Consider the following 17,908-nt stretch of genomic DNA (forward strand, 5'->3'; position numbering starts at 1 on the left):
AGCTACCACAAACAATTTAGAGCGGTCCCTGATGTTAAACAGGGCCATATTCAGCATCAGAAACTAGGGTATGTAAACTTTTGAACAGGGTCATTTGGGTAGTTTGGGTTGTGATCATGCTTTTTAAAGAGTAAACACAGAAGATTGCTAATAAATATATTAAGCCAGTCACTAGCAATGAGTGAAAAAAAAGGTTTTGTGTAATCCTTCATACTTTGTGAGAAATTGCCAAGAAAGCGTATATTCTGCTGGGGTATGTAAACATATGAGCACCACTGTATAGACAGAGTTTAAACTCCCTAAAACTATGCAATAATTAAGCAATATGACTCGAGTAGGAGGGATGATGTGCACTGACATCCTCCCTGGTGTGGTTCGTCCATAGGCACGAAGCCGAAGGCTTCACACCAGGGAGGATGTCAGTGCACATCATCCCGACCACGAGGGTCATATTGCTTTTATACAATAGTTCAATTGCCAACAAAATACCAGAATAAATGTTCGAATTCATGTTTATTAGTTACCTTCATCATACTTTGTTTACCTGCTCCGCTAAGCAAAGTAGTTCCGAATTGATTGTATGGTTGCTATGCAATGACGAGCTGACAGCGCCAGCGCGCAAAGTTCCATGAAACGGTGTGAAGTGCATTTCTGTGTGGACTGCGACTGGGCTGGGCTTCGCTTACTAAAATGATGCATGATAAATGAAAACACTGTGCAACTTCAACATTTTAGTTAGATGCCTTCTTTTATAAGCCTTTTGGCCGACATTGATTTTCACGTTTTTGTGGACCACAAAACTTGCTGATAGCTGCGTAAAGACACACCTCGTCTTTCCCTCTCCAGTGCCGCATGAGATCCGAGCGCTGTTCTCACACGCACAACCACACAAACCAATCCCTTGTAGCCCTATGATACCCTGATGTCTGCTTTTTAGGCTACTGCAGGCTACTATACAACTTTGCTGCTGAAACACTTTCTCAGGCAAACGTCTGATGTGGGTGCGAACCCGATAAACTAAAAGGCAACTCATTCCAGTTCCAAGCGGCCATCATTTTAAATTGCATGGCACACGGTATCTTGCTTCCAGATGCCCACTTTGTAGCCTACTAATCATTGATTTGCACGTGGTGGATGGCAAGCTTTGATGATAGCCTAGGCTATTTTTTAAGGGCATCTCCTTCTTGTCCTTCCCTCTCCTGCAGCGCAAATGAGATCAGATTATAGCGATTCTCATACACTGCAGGACACTCACATCTCCCGTTTGAAACTATCTTCCGTGTATAAATAGATATTTAAATACATGTTAGACTGCCTTCAAAAGGCTACGTCATAGCGGCCGCAGAGGTGTGCCAACTGGCAAGCCAACTGCACCAGAATCAGATCACTTCTTTCCTTTCTGCCAGAATCCAGCTACCAACGCATCTCTGTCATGCGGGCGTGCGTGCGCCCAACTTAGTCCAGCATAGAACAATGGAATAGAATGATGGTGAGTTCAAAATGCGCGGCCCTGGTTACATTCTCCGCAGTAGACTATGAGATAGAATGATGGCGAGTTCAAAATGCGCGACCCTGGTTACATTCTATCCACGGCGGAGTGATTATTAGGTGTGATGAGTCTCCGGGGATGATGTCCACCTAGACATCCTCCTCCTTACCGATGCGTAGAATGCCAGTAGAACGCGTCTCATCCAATCAGATATCGCAAAATAAATTGACCAGATCTAACTATTGTATAACATTATATATCCGGATGTTTTTGAAAAAGACAAGTTTAACATGCCGCTCTGAAAAAAAATTCCACCTGCCTACAGAGTGGTCATTAAAAAAATGATTCATTCATTCATTCATTCATTCATACAAGACTGTTACCTACCTCTGTCCACTGGTCTGCTGTGCCCTCAGCTGGAGGAGAGATTCCTCGTACTCTCTCTCTTTCCTCCTGAGCTGGTCTCGGCAAGCTTCTGCTATTCTGTCCATCTCTTCCATCTGGGCTCTCTGGTTCTCAATCACATTTTCTCTATAACATAAAGGAAAACAGAAAAGATGCTATTTAATGTCATTGTTATGGTCTTGGAGGTTGGCTAATAACTTTCAAAACATTTCAAAAGTTATAACTTATCAATAAAATAACTGGCAAAGAATGATGGGGCGACATAGCGTTCATATACACCATCATTAAGTTAATGAACAGATTGAGTCACAAAAGAATTTCAGTTGGGGTATGAACAAAAAAAAAGACATACAAGTTTCGTATCTCAGCTCTGGCGTCCTCCAGGAGGCTGTGTCCGTAGCGTGGAAGCAGCCCTGGGGGAGGGCGGGCGGACATGTCCACATCTCCACTCCTGCTGCCTACAATAACACAGAGAAACTACATTACAATACCAGAGCCAACAATATCAACATGGTTAAACCAATGACTTGGTAGAGTTACTGGACAGAATAATATATCAAAAGTATAATGTCGGGGGTGGTGTGGTACAGACCCAAATTCTCTTCACTTTCCTACTGAACTATCGTAATAAATGCAAAAGGGCAAAACACATAACCACACACACACACGCACACACACACACACGCACACACACACACACACACACACACACACACACACACACACACACACACACACACACACACACACACACACTACCTCTGGTGGGGATGTTGAGGTCTTGGGTGGAGGTGCTGAGGTCGTCCCTGTGTGGCCTGCCGCGGGCACCGCTGTTGACCCGGGGCTGGATGTGGCCGTAGGGGGTGGGCCTGCGGCTCTGCACCTGAAGCTGCTGCTTGGCCGTCAGCAGACGCTGCTTCAGGCTCTCGTTCTGCCTCTCCAGCTGACGGATCTTAATAAAAATAATAATAATCATCAACAGAATTTTTATTTCTAATGCGCTTTTATAGTGCTACAATACAATGACCAAAAATTAACTATGCATATTTAAATGAACATTTAAATCCGATTACAAACAGAATAACTACTGTATCGGAAAAGAAATGCACATATTAAACACCCTAATCTGAATAAGTAAGCCTGATCACAAGTTTCCACACTTGAAGACAATAAAGATTCCTTCCTTCCTTCATTCGTTCATTCAACCACTTAATATTCTAACTGTACTGGAGCGGATGGTGTGTAGTCCATTCCAGTTGTCATACACTTATTTCAATTTACAGTACAGGCCAAAAGTATGGACTCACCTTCTCATTGAATTCATTCTCTTTATTTGTGTGGCTATTTACAGAACTTAGCACATTTTCAGGGAGGGCATTGTGACGCCCCTAGAGGGTGTCCCCCCTGGTCCTGGTTTGTTCCCTGCAGGTGCGCTGAATTCTGTGTTGCCACTGATTGTCTGCGGCCGCTCATTCGTTGGAAGGGCTCACCTGATCCCTTTAAAACGCAGCTGTCTTTGTGTCCAAAGTTAGAGCAGCAAACACAGAGCTTGAGACTTTGTCAAAACCTGGGTTGCTTGCCCCTCATGGGCCTTAAGACCCACACTGCTCCTTCTGTTGTCTTTGGTTAATTTGTTGGTGCGCGTGTTTGATTTGGCTGCGTTGGATATGTCAAGTTGGTGCGTTGTTTGGACTCTAATCCGTTGTAAAATAAATATGACCAAAGATTTGTATATCTGACTCCGTCCTCCTTTATGTTATCTCTCTTTTTGAGCGTTACAGGCATCAAAACTGTGAATGAACACATGTATAATTATGTGCGTAACAAAAAATGAAAAAAAAAAAGTTAAAAAAACAATTATTAAAAAAACATCAAAAATGCCAAACAGTGACGTCAACACAACAAAACTGAGGGCCCCACATGTTTCAACAAGCTTATTTTACTGTCTATTTTCAAGTAAAAATACCCAGCCAGTCGAGTCAATTTGAATTGATACAAGCAATACAAGAGAGATTTTCTTGATCTGATAATGGGTCACTTGGTCAGCATAGCTGGTTATCTAAGTGAGACAGTGATACAAAAAGTAAAAGTAAAAGTGAAAAACCCTGCCACAGATTCCCTCCAACACAGTTTTGACCTCTCCAAGTAACTGGCTATGACTCAAAATCAGATCAAGAAAATGTCTGTAAAATGCTTGTATTGGCAAGTGTTTAAAACTAGGTTTTAGGTCTCAAAATTCTAGTTCTACAATTCTAGTGAGTTATTGGAGGACTTTAATGTTCAATTAGGATTGGCATGACTGACTGGGCATTTTTATTTGAAAATAGACAAAAATAAGCTTATTGAAATGTGTGGGGCCATCAGTTGTGCCATGTTGACGTCAGGTGGATAGACTGGATAGCTGGCATTACTGTTGGACAGCAGCTAGAATTATATTTTTGGTAAGCACGTAATTCTCCATGTGTTCAAGTACAGTTTTGATGCCCTGCATGAAAATACACAATGAAAATCCACAAAAATAAAGAGAATGCATAATTGAGAAGGTGAGTCCATACTTTTGGCCTGTGCTGTACTTTCGGGCAGGGTTCCATTTTTAATGTGTTACTGGTTATTACACTAGCTGTACCTACATGCGACAGACTATTTGTATGTCTTGTGTTATTTCTGTAATTACCATATGCACTATTGGGAGGGAAAGTGGAAAACACCAGGGCGATCAGATTGAAACTCCCATAGACAAGTTTTTAAAAAAATCCCACAAAGATATGACTAGGAACTTGAACACCAGACACATTTTTCAGCCTGCACAATAGGAGGAACTACTACCTGTGAAAATCTTGAGTCATTTTTTGCCCTTTTAAGAAAAATAAATTATCCTTCTTGTAATCCTGTGTGTTCCATATTGTCTTCTTATTACCCATATATACACGCAATTAGGTTGGTTTGGTTTTAAAGGACCAGTTCAGTCAATTTCAACATGCTTTTGTATTGCTCACGCTACCCTTGACTTGTCAGTACCCGGTGATGCCACATTTTTCGGCTCAGCCCTTTCCGAGATATGAGCAATTCTAATGGGGGCAGCGTTTGTTTACATTTTTAAAAACTGAAACATAGGCCAACACCAAATATTTTCCCAAAAGGTACTGCTGTTTGCTAGTTGTCTGCTGATGTTTTATAACCTTTTGGATGTTTTTGGGAATAAATAAAAATGTTTTTTGAAATGTAAACAAAGAGCTGCCCCCATTACAATGACCAGGATCTCGGAAACGGCTAAAGAAGAAGAAAAAAAAATCTCAGGCACTGACAAGTCCAGGGTAGTGTGAGCATTACAACTGCATGTTGAAATTGACAGAACTGTCCCTTTAACTTCTGTAGTAGATACAGTATGATGGCTTCTGTAGTGACGAGTAACCACCTCTCTGGCTAATGTTTGGCTATGCTAATGCTTATTACATGAAGTAAATACGTCACACATGCGAGTCAGTGTAGTTCTGTATTAGCTTTTTAAGAATATTAAAATCGGTTCAGATCAGTGAAAAACCGAACATTTTACCACCTGATTCGAAACGGGCCAACATGCATATTATATGACTGCCACTACTCCTACTTCGTCGTCAGGGCGGAGATGTAATTTTTCAAAGAAAAAACCCATTCATTTGATGCAGGGGCTTGGAACGTTGCCAGCAGGGGGCGATGAGATTACTTTCCCTCCCAATTGAATCAGACAATTGGATAAGATCAACTCCAATCAGGAGAAAAAGCATCCATGTAAACTAACTATTAGGGCTGCACAATTAATCGAAAAATAATCAAAATCGTGATAAAATAGTGAAATCGAACTCATGATTTTAATCGTGATTTAATCGTGGCAATAGTGACCTACTTTTGAGAGCGTCCTTGAAGCCAGAACATACTGACAGGCTGGTGTTTCTGGCCAGAAATCTGTCCACTTAAGTTTCATGCTATTGCGTTTACATAATTATTACAATTCATTTTATTTTGCTCATCCCGTATGTAATTCATTCTTGGTTACATTTCATCTTGTTATAATTTTCAAAAAAATCTGCAAAAATCAATTATTCTGTTTCTGCAATTATTTTGACCAAAATAATCGTGATTATGATTTTTTCCATAATCGTGCAGCCCTACTAACTATTGATGCCGACTGAATCAGATGGAAACGTGTTGAGCAACATCAGTTGTTTTGTTTGCAGCAAAATAAGAAGAGTGCTCCAGTCAACTTTGGCCTAGTCTTTTTAAATGGACCAGCTTGATTTCAATTGTCTACCGTCCTGGGGTGCGTTTCTCGAAAGCGTAGTTGTTAGCCAGTTAGCAACTTGGGTAGTTGCCAATAGGAAATTGCATTGCAGACAACAAAGTAACTAACATGTTTAGCAACTATGGTTCAGAGAAATGCACCCCAAGATTGTGAGCACCAAAAAAACCTCTGAGCGCAAGTGACGTATCGCAATCGCAATCGCAATCGCAATCGCATCGCGCCTGGTCTATTCGTGCGGTTACTCTGTGCTTTCTTGAATTTCCTCCTTGTAAGCCGATTTGGTCAAAAGTGTCTGCTCAATGTAATGTAATGTAACCTTCTCTTGCAGCTCCTCGATCATCTCCTCCAGCTCCACGTCCCGTCCCGACACATGGGCCGCCCCCGCTGACGTCTGCTCCATGCGCTTACGGTCCTTCACCAGCCGCACCAGCTTAGTGGCCATCCTACGCCGACCGACAGACAACAATCAATCAATCAATCAAGAAGTTCTTATTGGATGCACAATGCATGAAAAATATATAGGCAACAATACAATAATAGGTGTAGTGTAATATGTACTGTACTCTCTATGTATGTATGTATGTACTGTATATATATGTACGCATAGCGATAGCATTACATGTTCTGTATGCATTGCATGCATGTCATGTATCTGCATGAATATTTTATTAACGCTGTAATAACATACCAGGATATGCCTGGTATTAAAACACCCTGGTATGTTACAAAATACAAAATCAGATAACAATCACAGCTCTACTAATTGCCTAGTAGTCCATTAGGCCCACCCATCCGTGTGTGTATCACGAACTCGCAGAACTTTGATAGCCGGCTTCAGCCAGGAGGAGACTAGTCCATACTGTGCAAGATTGAGTGCCCATGCCTGGCTGTGTGCATCACATTCCCACCTCTTGATCTTGTCTTCCTGCTTGTGCCCATGCTGTTTCAGCAGAAGGTTTTCCTCGTGCAGCCGCAGGAAACGATCCTCCAGCTCCTCCCGGCTGATTTTGGACACCGCTTGCCTGGCCTTGGCATTCTGAAGGCTCAGTTGTTCTGCAGAGAAAACAAAAGAAATGTCAACCTCAGCTAATCTAACCCATTTTGGATACTTAATTATGTCTCCTGTCCCACTTTACAAGGGTTGCAATGAGATTATTCTTTGTCACATGCATAGAAACACTATTAAAAAGTGTAATGTGCAGTAAAATTATAGCTCTAGATCATCTTTACTGTGTAAGGTGTGTGTGTGTGTGTGTGTGTGTGTGTGTGTGTGTGTGTGTGTGTGTGTGTGTGTGTGTGTGTGTGTGTGTGTGTGTGTGTGTGTGTAATCCATAAAAGTGCAATAATGCCAATATGAGTGAAATAGAGCCAAAGTGCTATAGTGACTGAGGCACACAAGTACCAGGGCATGGTATGTGTGGAGGGACCATGACGTGACGTGTGCAATGAGGATTGTTTGTGGCAAGGGGAGTGGACCATCATTGGGTCTATGTACAATTAACATTAACACAGATTGGAATAATCATCATCAATCATCACCTGGTCCAGCGAAGTTCCATGATGATGTGTCCCTGACTGGCGCGTCGCCTGCCGTCTCGTCCGCGAAACTAGACATGATTCTTGAACAAATAAACAGAAGAACACACAGGTAAGCCACCATGCTATCAACTGTTGTGATAACTGGCATCCATGTAATGGCATATCACTAAACGCACACTTCCACTACGCCACAAAGCAACTCATAAATACCTGGCTGGTTAACTTACAGGTGTGACATGTAACGTGTGTGCTAAATGACAAATGGATCTTGTATAAAACTTTAACTAACGGTAACCCTACCTATTACCTAACGGGGAATTTTGTGACAACATAGAGAACAGAGCACGATTTGTGCGTTATTACAACGCAAATGCAAGCTACGCCGCCCTTACTTTACAATAAGACAGACCAACCTTACTTATTACAATTTACAAGGACCACAGAAAGTATATAAAACTCATACCATTACTGCAAAACAACGACTTCACGGAGTGGTATTTAGGGCAGGGCGTCCCATATGGTTGGCGTCTACTGTTCTCAACAACAGTTGCTAACCAATTCTGCTTCGTTGTATTAGGCCGCATAGCCAATGGACAAGGTCGCCCTCTACTGGCCCGGAGCCGGGAAGATATTGCACTAATGGTGAGTGCCCTCTACTGGTGCTTATTGCCCCTCTCTACTCTAACTTTTAGCCTATATTTTCGATGGTTTACTCAAGTGAAATGTAAATTAGGCTGCCACACGTAGCGTCTACCTTTTTCACTGGCGGGATCTGTAGAACCAGAGTATAATAGGATTATGGACGCAAAACCACAAAGAGAAAGCAGACGCATCAGGATTGGAATTCAACCAGACATTGCATAGCCAGAACAAAATAGCCTCAAAATAATCCTCACATACGGTAGGTCCACAGCAGCCCTTTAGTGGGAAAGGCGGTCGGGGTCATTGATGATTGCTTGTGCAAGGCGTAGGCTATGATGATCTTGACGTCTGTGAAGTTGGGTGGGATGGTTAATAGGCTACTCTGTAGATCAGTGGTTCTCAACCATTTTTGATCAAACGCCCCCTTGACCTCCTCATAAGCCTCCCATCGCCCCCTTCAATGAATGAATCAATCAAAAATATTTATATAGCAGCACATTATCATACATAGCCTAAAATGCCATTCAATGTGCTTCAGAATAGAGAAAAGAGAGATTAAAAGTAAGAGGCTGCTCAATTGCAAATGGGTGGGGGGGTGGGGGTGGGGGGCATTACTCTATTTTATTTTGTAATACTAAGGGGTGCATAGCGAGGCTTATGATGAAGTTGAGGGGGCGTTTGTGGACAAAAGGTTGAGAACAACTGCATTAGACCCAGGGATGACCGGAGAACTCTGCATACTTAACTATTATTATTTTTGTTTAACTTTGGAGCACGAATGTTAACTGATGTTGATCTTCCTCAGAGCCAAAGATTTTTTTTTTTAAATCTGAGGAGGACATGTGCGTCAACAGCAGTCATTCTACTCCATTCGCCACCTCTCTGCTGTTGCCCAGGTAGATATGGATATCCCAAAACTAGGGCCCAACCGATGTTTTTTCCAGGGCCGATACCGATACCGATATTTATGGAAATGGGAGGCCGATAACCGATATGTGCAACCGATATATAGAAGTAGTGTTCATAATAAAATTGAATGAAATATAAATTATTATTATTATTATTATTATATATACACATATATTTAGTTATAATAATGAACTCTCATAGACTCAAAGTGGGGAGAGCAGAATAGAAGATGCATTCAGAACGAAACGGCTGCAAAATTGGTTGTGAAAGTTATACAAACTTATCGGTGGAAATTTATTGAAAGTATGGCCGATACCGATATCCTAAAAATGCTAAATATCGGCCCGATATATCGGTGGGGCCGATATATCGGTCGGGCCCTACCCAGTGGCGGAACCAGACATTTATTCTTGGGGGAGCAATGGGGTAGCCACATGAATTTCACAGGGGCATGCTCTTGCACAAAGAGAAAAGCCACTCAAACACTATAGAATAGATAAAGAAAATGATTTTCTCGGGTTCTTATGACACCTGTGAGTGTTACCAGATTGAGCGGTTTCCGATGGTCATCTATGGGTTAAAGAAGGGCTTTGGGCAGATACATATTCTGTAGATTTGTGTTCATATAAATCAAGACTTCTGTTTAATTCTGGCAGGATTTTATTTTTAAGGTGTTCTTTTTAGTATTTTTGGGTTGGTAATCATTGGTCACATTTGGCAACCATAACACCCGCTGTGCACCCTATAACTGCACCCTTAAGTTTTAGGTCTCCTCTTATGTCAAACAGTAATCAGTTTTTTTTGTGTGTGTGATTTTTTGTAAGATTTTTTTGTGATTTGACCCTCAGAAACCCATTGCATTGCAAATGGTAAGATTTACAAAGAATTATATAGTGCCTTACATTGACTGAACTTAACTCAAATTAGGCCTACATATCCCAACACCACACAGTCATTTCCAGAGAGAAAATAGTAGGCCTATAGAAAAGATCACATTCCAAGTAAAAACATGGCCATTTTTGTATACTGCTAGCTGTCTTTTCTGAATACATTTTAACCATTGTAGAAGTAATTATTTAATATTAGATGTGACAGAAATGTGGGAAACATAAGTTTTTTAGAAAAGTGATATGAAGGGCTGCTCTTATTTGGAAGGATAATGCCTAATACCTGGGTGCTAAGCCATTGGAATACACAGACAGGTGTGTACACCTGTAGGCTATCTGTGTTTGTGTATACGAGAATCGTATAGTGATTTGAGATGATAAAGATAAGTGTTTCACTGAAGCCCTATTGCAGATTTCCAACGTTTCTACAGAATTCTCAGAAATGAACTTCAAAGTTTCTGCATCAGAGACTTAGTAAAATTAGGTTGAAAGGAAATTAATGCTTAGGTGTCTGAGAGTTAATCAAATTATTTTCTACCATCTGTGTTTTTATGTAATTTCAAATGTCAAAGTTCAAATTGAACTCACACTGCACATTAAAGAGTTACTTCCATACTAAAATCCAGTCACTGTAATGTTGCAATGCTGCTAAGAACTTGCTACAATTCACACATATAACAATGCTATCAAAGGTGCTGTACAGACATTCTTTTAAAATACTCATTAGCATATAGTCTATTCCAACACAAAGACATCAATTAGCATATGCCAGTGAATATTTGGACTTTAGACATGAGGTCTGAGTTGAATTCACAGGAATTAATCATGAAGCTACTTTCATTTACTACCAAAAACTAATCTATTGATTTATCACATGAGAGATAGAGCATTATATAGTACTGAAAAATCTTAAATGGCACATAGCTAACTTTTCATTAAAAGGAAAACGAAATGAGTCTGGACTGAAATAAGCTGTTATTTTTCGAATGCTTTTCTTCTTCAGGATGGAAAAGCACACATCTGCCATTCACATTGCCGTCAGACCGTACAACAAAGAGAGTTCCTATGCATGCCACTAGAGAGACGGCATTCTAAGCTTTCGAATGGTACCCCATATGCCCCAATTCACGAGGGTGGTGTGTACACAAACTTGCATCAAAATGTGTGTGGGGAAAATGGTTATCCTTTCTTCATTTGCGGGCAATCAATGCGCTATGTGTAACGCGAGTGGGCGGGGCTACTGTCCATTTTTTGGGGGAGCACTTGGGGTAGCCAATCAGATTTCAGGGGGGTCAAATGCTACCCTAGCCACCCCTGTAGCTCCGCCCCTGGCCCTACCCAAAACGATTTATTTGCGCCATGTGGTAACATGACGTTCCACAATAAAAGCAATGGCAGTACAATGCATTGCAATGAAAAGGCATTATGACCACTACAGTGTCTTTGCCATTTGCTTTGAACTACAGTACAGGTGGCAATAAAGGTCTTCAGTTTACAGTGGAAGGTCTTGAATACCTGACCATAAACTTCCTGTGGTATAATATTAGCTGTGGAGTTCATTAGGATGTGGACTTTTGACCTTGTGGGGTTTTTTCATTACTTTATTGCAAGTTTATTCAGGTCATCATATTCTTCTGTTCAATTATAGTTTTAGCTTGCAAACATGTTTTTTTTTGGGCATATATAGTGAAAACAAAAAACGTGACAGGTGAGTAAACCGATATGTGCTGGGGGAAATGATAGTAAAAACAAAGTCCCACAGCTTACAAAATAGAGGGTAAATACAGAAAAAAAGCAGAAACAAGATTAAGTGTGTGTGTGTGCGCGTGTGTGTAGGCGCGTATGCGAGCATGCGTGTGTGTGTGTGTGTGTGTGTGTGTGTTGGGGGGGGGGGTTGTTGAAGGTGGATACTCTTTTGTCTTATATCAAGATCACTCTCAAATAAAAAACAAATCTTGGTTATTTTGTTTATAGCACTATTTGGGTATAGTTTATGCCATTTATGTAGTTGGTTTCTGGATTTTAAAGTTAGTTTCTCCATATGTTGACCTTGTGTTGAGACTTCTATCACTGCTCATTTGCCAGAAGTGACCGTGTTTGAATGAATTGCACTTTTGTCCACTCTCAGAAATTGTGAAAGGTCCTTTTCACAAAACTAAATATACCAACTGTGAAGATTGTTTATTTTCCAGACACAGGGAATAACCTTATTTATATAGGCTATGGGGAGTTAATGATGTATTGCTTTGACAAGTGTGTTTGGTATCTTGAAGACAAAAGCACTGTGCAGGGCTGGACTGGCCATCTGGCATACCGGGCATTTCCCGGCGGCTCATGCACCCTCGTGGACCCCTGTGATCAGAAATGTAAAAAAAAGGGGGGCCCACCAGTGATTCAGTTCTGCGCCGCTAATTATGAGGGGCCCTTTGAGCCAAAACTGCCCGGGCCCTATTTCTACCCCTGTTCAGCCCTTGCAAAAGGTGGTGTTATGAAGTCAATAAAATGTTTCCGTGAACTTTCCCCATGTGAACTAGGTGTGACACAGAAGATATAAATACTTTGAAGTGTGCCGGCACTAAGGGCTGTTTACCTTAGGCCTAAATTAGTCACCTCGTAAAAGTATGAAATGAGGTGCACATCCCAAAACAATTGTTACAGGTGTCGGATGTAGGTGAATACAAGAAAAGAAGAAGAAATACTGTACTGTACTGTGCGAGCTCCCTTGTTGATATTTGGTGGAATGAATCACATTTCAACCTTACACAAGGTCATTGTCATGTGATCAGAGGCGCATGTTGCCACCAGGCAAGGCAGGCAGCCGCTTGGGGCACCCAAGCCCCTAGATAGTGAATAACAGCCCACACTTTACCACAGTAGTGGCGATTTTGGTTAAAATGTTCATTCTTTTGCATTTTTGCTTGGGGCCCCATCTGATCCTAGAATCGCCTCTGCATGTGATGACCTTGTGTTAGGTCAACACGTTGTGTTGTTTTTCTTTTCTTTTTTTCCCTTCATTTTTTGATAAGTCACAGCGAAGAAGCTTGTACAGTGTGTGAATATTTCCTCTTCTTTTCTTGATTGTCATCTCACCAAGCTGACAGAGTGTACGCTTGAGTTGTGTAGCATATGAGCTTAACCTCTGGCTCATAAACGCTGATTAAGAGTTTGTTTTGCTGTAGTATATTATTAAAATGATAGCATATGAAATGCAAACAGACACATACTGTTTGGCTATCTCAATGTCTGCTGCATGGTCAGGGGTGGATCTAGCCATTTTGGAACCCTAGGCGAAATAAGCCTTCAAAAGTCATGATATGTTGGTGTTTTGGCGCTATTTTAGTGTTTTGTCTCATATAGGCCTACACTGTATCTTCGATTGCTTCACATAGGTGACAAATTAAGATCAAGCCTATTTTTTTGTGTGTAGGCCTATGTTTACTCCGACTGGTATGTCAGTTGGGGCCCCTATGGATGACAGATTTGGTTGGGGGCCTAGGCAACATATCTTCGATTAATTTACATAGGTGGCAAATTAAGATCAATCCTTTTTTATTTTACTGCAAATGGTCTGTCAGTTGGGGCCCATATGGAGGACCAATGGACATTTGGTCGGGGTCCTAGGCAACTGTCTCTTTTGCCTAATTGAAAGACTTCATCTATATGCATGGTTTTATTAGGGCCCCAGCACAAGACCAGATACTGTATCTCTGCCCCATTCTACCTCAGCATAATGCAACAAGACCATTAGTGACCATATCAAGCAGAGTCAGATGTTTAGAAAATTGTACAGATGCAAGTGACACATTTCTCTCTCTCTCTCTCTCTCTCTCTCTCTCTCTCTCTCTCTCTCTCTCTCTCTCTCTCTCTCTCTCTCTCTCTCTCTCTCTCTCTCTCTCTCTCCTGCTCACCTAGTTGAAGTTGAGATGCACTTAAAAGACACACCAAAGCTGTTGATGCCCACACAGGTGACACACATCAACAACTCGCTCGCTCGTGAGAGCGAAGTCCAGTAACATGTCTTAAAAAGGCGTGGAAGCAATTACGCACTACCATATGGACAGTTTAAGAGTTTTAGAGTCTGCATAACGATGGAGACCCGTTCAAAATGCTGTATCTTATTAGCAGTAGTGGTCTTTCTGATTTTAGTAATTGGCAATATTGTATTCATATCCTTGTACGTTGGTAAAGAGGTAGGCCCACCAACATGTCAGACTACGCAGGACATCTGGACGTACAACCACACTGACCACGGCTCGGTGGTGGCCGACCTGAACGAGTCTGAATACGAGTCGGTGAAGCTCTACATGTTGGAGAGGTCAGGTCTGGACATATCAAACGCGGACAGCTCAAACCCCAACGTGAACTTTATATTTGTGATCGATTTAGCTCTCCCAAAAAAGGCTGACGTACTGCGCTTCTGGGATGACATCGACAATGCCCCCAAGCCAGCAAGGCAAGCCTCTGTGGTGGTTTTCCACGGAGTGCACGGATATATTAAGGAATATGTGGTGGGACCTCTTGGGTCAACTGTTGAAGCAATGGGGCACAGAGATGTGACGATGGAAAAATACGGCCAGCCCGAACTGGCAGTAACCAAGCGCCCCCTCAACGGCGGGGAATTCTCCGCAATGCTTACATTCTTGTTCATTGAAGTCTTCATGAAAATGCCCAAAATTATGAAAGAAAGTTTTGGCCAGCAACCACTCCTTCCGTTCGAGGGAATGCCCCGTGGGCTGAAGCCTGGGGATAGAGAAACATGGATAACCCTGTATCGTTTCATGAGGGGGTTGTATCTGCATCCAATTGGTTTAGAGGTCCTGTTAAGCCACCCAAACACCAACGCGTCTCAGTGGTACTTGAAAAAACTGTGGTACAACGGACAGTATTTTGACACCACCGAGGCTCTGAAGGAGGCATACGACAATGGCAAAGTAAATAAAATAGTTTACAAGGAGGCTTCGGACTATGCTTCGTTAAAACCCCGAAGTAGACCAAAAGGTCTTAGTCCCTTGCAAACCTACCTTCAAGGTAAACGGTTCAGTGTAAAAAACAACCAGGTTATGTACATGGATTGGAGTTTTGCATTTGGACTGAGCGTAAGCACTGGCATGCGAGCATTTGACATAAGGTTCAAGGGGGAGAGAATAGCTTATGAGATCAGTGTGCAGGAGACAGTGGCCGTTTATGGGTCCGCGTCCCCTACACTGATGCTCACCAAGTTCATCGAAAATGGCATTGGCATTGGCCGCTTTGCGCTCGAGTTGGTGCGTGGGGTCGATTGTCCGTATGACGCAACCTACATCGATACCTATCGTTCCCTTGACACGAGTACAGCGCAAAGATTTCGTGATTCAATCTGCGTTTTCGAGCATGACATCGGTCGACCACTTCGCAGGCACCTGACTGACTTTTTCGTGAGAGACTACGGAGGGTTGGCCAACAGCGCTTTGATAATCAGAAGCATCACTACCATTGGCAATTACGACTACGTCTGGGACTTCATATTTTATCAGAACGGAGCAGTTGAAGCAAGAGTGCACGCCACTGGCTACATCTCATCGTCGTTTTTTGTCAACGAGGATAGTTTGCGATATGGCCATCAGGTCGCAGAAAACACATTGGGGAACATCCATACTCACTTCATTAACTTCAAAGTAGATTTAGATATTTTGGGTAAGTCTTTCCCTTGCCTTCTTTTGATTCAATGTATTCTTGACTATGTCTTGTTATTGTTCCATGAACATGGATGCTGCGTAATGGAGAGATCCATGCGTAATTGCGCGCGGGCTCAGTGTCTGACCACGGCAAGGAAAACTCTCGTGACAATAATGACAGTGGTCAAGAGAAAGACCAATATTTATTTTATAACAGTGGCAGGGGATAGGATTGATTCTCATTCTCACTTTACTATTGGCATTTTTTTTCATACACCACATTAATTCACTCCCGAAGGTGTCAAGAACGTGTTTCAGACCAAAGACATGGCATATGAGGAGGTGTCTGTGCCCTGGATGCCAGAGAGGAAAGCCAAGATCCCTCGTCTCGTGGAGAACCAGCTGAAGACGGAACAAGAGGCTGCCCTCCGCCACGACCAGCCCATACCTCGCTACCTGCACGTGGCCAGCAACCGCACCAACCGCTGGGGCCATCCTCGCTCCTACAGGCTCCAGGTCATCAGCTCTGCACCAGATCACCTGCCCGAGAGCGAGCCGGAGGAGAGGGCAATGTCTTGGGCAAGGTGAATGGATCCATTCCCCTCCTCCTCTCACAGTTTACATGATGTGCAATTGCATCACTCCAAATGTAATGCATACTCCAAATTTAACTTACAACTTTCTTTCTTTCTTTCTTTCTTTCTTTCTTTCTTTCTTTCTTTCTTTCTTTCTTTCTTTCTTTCTTTCTTTCTTTCTTTCTTTCTTTCTTTCTTTCTTTCTTTCTTTCTTTCTTTCTTTCTTTCAGGTATAAGTTGGCTATCACCAAGCACAAAGACTCAGAGCAACATAGCAGTAGCCTCTTCAATCAGAATGACATCTTTCCGCCTGCAGTAGACTTCAGCAAGTTCATTGCTGATAATGAGTCTATTGAGAATGAGGTGAGTGATAGTGAGTCTGTTGAGATTGGAATGATGTGTGGTGGTGGGTCCATTGTGAATTGAGTGGTGGAATAGTGAAAACCATATATCTTTCATTAATGTCCCTATACTATACTGTAGATAGGGTTGTGTATTATGATGTTGTTATGTAGGCCTAACTATTATTAATAACATTAACTGTGTGTGTGTGTGTGTGTGTGTGTGTGTGTGTGTGTGTGTGTGTGTGTGTGTGTGTGTGTGCGTGCGTGCGTTCGCACAGGATCTTGTCGCGTGGGTAACTACTGGGTTCTTGCACATCCCCCATGCTGAGGATGTTCCCAACACAGTCACTGTGGGCAACGGCGGAGGTGTCCTCTTGAGACCACACAACTATTTTGACGAGGACCCCTCCATCAACTCTCCTGATGGGGTGTTCTTCGAGCCCGGCTCTGAGCACAGCTGCGAGTACAACAAGATGGCGTGCCTTAAAGATGACGTCTGCGCCGCCTCTTTGGGCCCATTCTCCTATTCTGGCTTTGGAGGGTAGGAGCCAGGTAGAGGGATGAGAAGTGGGACTGAATAACCAGAGCCAGTAATGTAATGGGGCAGTGGTGGGGCCACAAGGACTGTGAAATTGTATTTTAATTGAGGGAAGCCCATGCTGTCTACCGTCCAGGGGGCCTACTGTAAGATCCAAAAACAATGAATGGGTGTCAATGGAGACACCTTTTCTGGACTCCCTTTTGTTGTTAAAAATATATATATTTGGCCCCATGGTAACTAAATTGTGTGGGTGTGACTTCATAATTCATTGCAAATACATTTGTATTATCCTTTATTCCAAAGCAACTTTGAGTGGAGGATGAATGCTAGGCTCAGGTAACTCAGGGGATTCCAGGGTAGATACAAAGGGATGCAGGTTTGGGTTAGGTATAAATTAGGATGAACTTGCCCAGCAAGGATTTGCGTGTGGAAAGCCAAGTTTACTAAAATGTGTGTTTTGGATAACAATGAGGTGAACAATGAAGTATTTTTTGATAAAAATATTGTACATACTGTATAATTCTTGCTGAGCATTTTTGTATTGTTAATAAAGCACAAACCTTTGTGAAATCATTCATTACAGTTAATGTAATTTTAGGGTCCATTTTTCCCCACAGGAATCTAATTGCTATGAGTACCCATAC

General features: G+C 42.2%; 2 protein-coding genes across 2 annotated transcripts in view; one reads left to right on the top strand and one right to left on the bottom strand.

Moving 5' to 3' along the window:
• rpgrip1l (RPGRIP1 like) overlaps window positions 1-8,240 on the bottom strand; it is a 33,575-nt gene extending 25,335 nt beyond the window's left edge. Inside the window, exons 1-7 of the mRNA XM_063197043.1 lie at window positions 8,176-8,240; window positions 7,713-7,792; window positions 7,082-7,226; window positions 6,490-6,616; window positions 2,654-2,846; window positions 2,247-2,352; window positions 1,877-2,020 (exon numbers count right to left, since the gene is read on the bottom strand). Of these exons, the coding sequence (XP_063053113.1) occupies window positions 1,877-2,020; window positions 2,247-2,352; window positions 2,654-2,846; window positions 6,490-6,616; window positions 7,082-7,226; window positions 7,713-7,788 (791 nt within the window). The 5' untranslated portion in view covers window positions 7,789-7,792; window positions 8,176-8,240. The remainder of the gene's footprint in view (window positions 1-1,876; window positions 2,021-2,246; window positions 2,353-2,653; window positions 2,847-6,489; window positions 6,617-7,081; window positions 7,227-7,712; window positions 7,793-8,175) is intronic.
• A 5,998-nt stretch (window positions 8,241-14,238) lies between these two features.
• Window positions 14,239-17,812, top strand: LOC134448033 (membrane primary amine oxidase-like). The gene is made up of 4 exons (XM_063197790.1): window positions 14,239-15,823; window positions 16,103-16,388; window positions 16,610-16,742; window positions 17,002-17,812. The coding sequence occupies exons 1-4, from the start codon at window positions 14,239-14,241 to the stop codon at window positions 17,266-17,268; spliced, it is 2,271 nt and encodes a 756-aa protein (XP_063053860.1). The 3' UTR covers window positions 17,269-17,812.
• Window positions 17,813-17,908: the final 96 nt, after the last annotated feature.

The sequence above is a fragment of the Engraulis encrasicolus genome, chromosome 4 (genome assembly GCF_034702125.1).
Source record: "Engraulis encrasicolus isolate BLACKSEA-1 chromosome 4, IST_EnEncr_1.0, whole genome shotgun sequence".
NCBI lineage: Eukaryota > Metazoa > Chordata > Actinopteri > Clupeiformes > Engraulidae > Engraulis > Engraulis encrasicolus.